The sequence below is a fragment of the Achroia grisella genome, unplaced genomic scaffold (assembly GCF_030625045.1).
Source record: "Achroia grisella isolate CSIRO2021 unplaced genomic scaffold, CSIRO_AGI_Agris_v1 utg487, whole genome shotgun sequence".
NCBI classification, from domain to species: domain Eukaryota; kingdom Metazoa; phylum Arthropoda; class Insecta; order Lepidoptera; family Pyralidae; genus Achroia; species Achroia grisella.
The window spans coordinates 2,660,475-2,664,362 of record NW_026712891.1 but is presented as its reverse complement, the minus strand read 5'-3'; the positions used below and the strand labels follow the sequence as shown (position 1 = coordinate 2,664,362).

At 29.5% G+C, this 3,888-nt stretch overlaps 1 protein-coding gene across 1 annotated transcript; it reads right to left on the bottom strand.

Annotated features, from left to right (window-relative positions):
• On the bottom strand, positions 1-2,315 carry LOC131845995 (5'-deoxynucleotidase HDDC2). The gene is made up of 4 exons (XM_059195188.1): positions 2,026-2,315; positions 1,764-1,911; positions 765-919; positions 1-458 (listed from the first exon to the last, which is right to left on the bottom strand). Exons 1-4 carry the CDS (start codon positions 2,086-2,088, stop codon positions 222-224), a joined length of 603 nt encoding a protein of 200 aa, XP_059051171.1. The 5' UTR covers positions 2,089-2,315; the 3' UTR covers positions 1-221.
• Between the last annotated feature and the right edge of the window lie 1,573 nt (positions 2,316-3,888).

Below are 3,888 nucleotides of genomic sequence, written 5' to 3'. Positions count from 1 at the left end.
TATTCTTGCAGTATAAGTATTTATGTTTAGCAATCATTCAAGTGATGACATAAAATTCCCAATTGTATGATTAAATAGGAGGTTAAGGACTTATAAGTAGAAGGCTCACTTAGATATGAAGTATTTGTAAAACTACAATATAATATAATTATCATAAGTAAATTGCAATTACTTAGAATTTACAGCTAAAGCTAAATAGTACTAATATGCAATCAAGTAAATTAGGCATTTCCATTCACTAATGTCTTACATTCAAATTCTTGTCTTTGCTTATACAATTCATTAACTAATTCCTTTATGAATGGGTGTTTAAATTTGCCTTCAGTGCTTGAGAAGAATTCTTCTAACTTCTTTGGTGTATTTTCTCGTTTCTCATATTCAAATGCTTGCAGTATCATGTCATAGCGATCCAAATCTTTTGCAAATTGCGCCTCTGGAGAGGTTTGATTTTCATATTCCTGATATTTATACAGAATTAAATTAAATTACTACTGTGTATTGTTAAAAAAAGATTAGTGAAATATGTTGATGATGATGATGAATTTAGTTAACTTGTTTGTTGGACAAGGTAACACAATAATTGACCAGAATTTTATTGTTTCATATACATAGACCCCAGTTAATCACTTATTTCAATATATATGTATATGTACATACATATATTTGCTACCTTTTCGAAAGATACAAGAATATGCCTTCAAGCACAAACTTGTTTTAATAACAAATACAATCATGTAATAATGGCCAATTAAAGTAATTCTCACCTTATACAATTCATACATCCTATCGCCTGCAATACCAGTTAACTCTGCAATTTTTTTCATTGCTTCATCTTCTTGGCGATGTTTCTCTTCTGGTGAGACTCCACAATGAGGTGTGATGTCACCAACAATACACTCTGCTAAGTCATGGACAAGAGCTGTAATATATAAAAAAGAAAATATTAATATTATTCATTTAAGAGCATGTGTGCTTCATTTCTTGGTTTTTTAAGGGTTTATCCTATTGTAATTATGTTTAGGATATACAGTGGTATTTAAGAGAGTGAAGAACAGAGTAGTCTTTTTTATACTATCTATTTATATATTTAAGACATGCATATGAAATTGTATTTCTAACAGCGCCCTCAGACTAAAGTTAGATTAGACTAAAGAGTCTTATACACTCACCCCATTATTTTCATTTGGTGAAGCTGTAAAGGTCTGCTGTGGCCAACAGCATTACAATTGTTAAAAAAACAATGTTATAAAGATAAGATAACTGAATTCATACATAATTAATGTTTCATGTACCTACATAACCTAAACAAAGCAAAAACCATGGACATAGGGATAAATGTATTTATGGTTACAAATATAGATGTAGGTATAAAACCTACAATATTTTAAACAAAAGTTGTAGCATATTTTTATTGTGTTGTGCTCATATTACTAGGTAATAACATATACATATTTATAAATAAAGTATTAGTATTAAAAAAATATTAATAGAAATATCTGCATTTGAAATATATATACCCTTATTTTGAAATAATGAACAAATTTTTAAAAAGAGCTAGAAGGACATTAATATTTCAAACTTTCTCCTATGGAAATAGTTAATTATATAAGTAAACTTGGCCATAGATTTGAAATTAATACCCGTTTCCTTTTGAAACAAGCAGATATTAGTTATAATATTCTACTTGGAATTTGACTGAAATAAGAATGATTATAGCACTAGTATTAGTCAGAATAATATTCTAATACATGAACTAATCTTACCTATTTGAAGACATCTGAAGCGGTCTAGGTTAGTAGGATTGTTTTCATCTGTTAGAAGGAATGTCATTAGTCCCATACGGTACATATGGCCAGCAATACTTTCACAATCATTAATATCGCAAATAACCCAGCCAGTCCTTTTCACGTGCTACAAGGAATTATGTGAATATTAAGAAATAATGCGGATAATATTTAATTTCGATATTATAAGGTCTGCTACGTAACTATAAAACAAAAGTCAACAAATTAATCATATATTTACCTTCAAACGACCAACTAACTCTAAAAATTCTAGGATTTTTTTATTTTCAGCAATTAAGGCCATTTTTAAAAGTATTGATTACTTATATTATCGTTATATTTCTAATTAGTTATGACAACATTACACTACTAAAAAATAGTAATGTTAACTTGGATTTGTAATACTTGGAAAATTTTAAATTATTAAATAATTTGAATTAATACAAAAACAGTACATATGATAAGAAAACGGAAACGTCAAACAGAAATGACACAATTCATAGACGTTGAGATTGTTGCCAGATTACGGACTTATTTTTATCCAACAGTCAAGTTTGGAAAAACGTTGGTATTGAACTATTAAATCTTGCTTTAAAGGATCTAATAGACTCTTTTTAGGCTAACAAGTGTTCCGGAATTTCTGTTTTTGATACTGCGAAGAGACCGCGTCGATAATAGTCTTGTTTTCGTTTAGAGTACTAATATTGTTGCTGATTGCTGCCTTTATTTTTCGAATCTGACATAAAAGATACAAAATTGTAAAACTTGCATTAGGGTTTCAAATATTTTATAAATTATGGAAGTGAAAGATTTCAGAATTTATAGAAAAAATCTATAGACCTTGAATGGCCAAATAGTCTCTAAATCATTATCTAATCGAAAAAATACATATTTCTTGCAATGGCAAGAAATATGTATATGTAAAGTAGATAAACTTTGTTATTAATATTTTGAAAGTTATGACAAGGGACAATGTTGGAACAGTGTTGTAACAACATAACAACCGCTCTCATGTTGTTCCCAATTTAGTATCGTAAGTAGGCCGCTGTATAGGTGTTAGCTAAGTACAATCTAACAACCATTTAGATTATTTTTTAAGTTGGGCCAGTAAATACGTCAGAACTCTTCACCGATACAACGCTCTTTATAGACTTTCGAATGACGATGAACTTTATTATTATTGCTATTGACATCAATTTATTTGTCTTGTGGAAAAGTATTATTAAAAGTGCTGTATAGTCAGCGTGAAAGGCACTCGAATGTGGTGAAAATTGCGGAGAAACAACTATCTGCTCCATTAAATAAATTGCTCCCCTTTGAGAGGAAGTTGTTTTCTTAGACGTTGGAGTTGTGAAGCGACAAGAAATTTTGATGTTTGCATGTTGTAACTAGTAGTTACATACGCTTGAGGATAAGTTATATTAATCAAATCGTATTTAAATAATGCCCCGAATACTAATTTCTTGTTAAATAGAATATATATCACAGAGTAGCAGCTAAATTAGTCATTAGATATTAATGTAAAAAACGTTTTATGAGAGTTGTTATATAAGTTTGTAATGTTTTGAATTTAAAATTATGTTTGAAGTTTAATTGGCGCCTTTATATAGGTACTATCGTATGATAGGTGGAATAAATAATTATTTGCAAATAAACCGCGCTGAAACAATAATCTTACATAGATTTATTTATAATAATATGTTGAGCTCCACCCGGTTCCTCTGGAAACGTTCGTGATAAATTCCTGGTCAATTTGAAAGAATGTTAGAATATCTTGAAGCACCATTCCATCATCATTCATTAAAAGAATTTAGAACCTTCCTTGTTATCATCAGATTTTTTTATTTACTTAATTCGACAGTCTAAAAATGAAGATGAGGGTTTTTTAAATTTCTGCATTATGTTATTTAAATGACCCCTTTTGGCATGCGATAAGTGTAATACGAAGGAGTGAGTTTACATCAAAGTTCCAAACGAGAAACAACGACCACAGCTTGCTGAATGCTTGAACATGTTAAAAGCCACTAACTTTATATTACCCTTTCTCTTCGAATAATTACGCGTGGTTTTGCTGTTAAACAGCCATTACACTTTTAATAAAGTA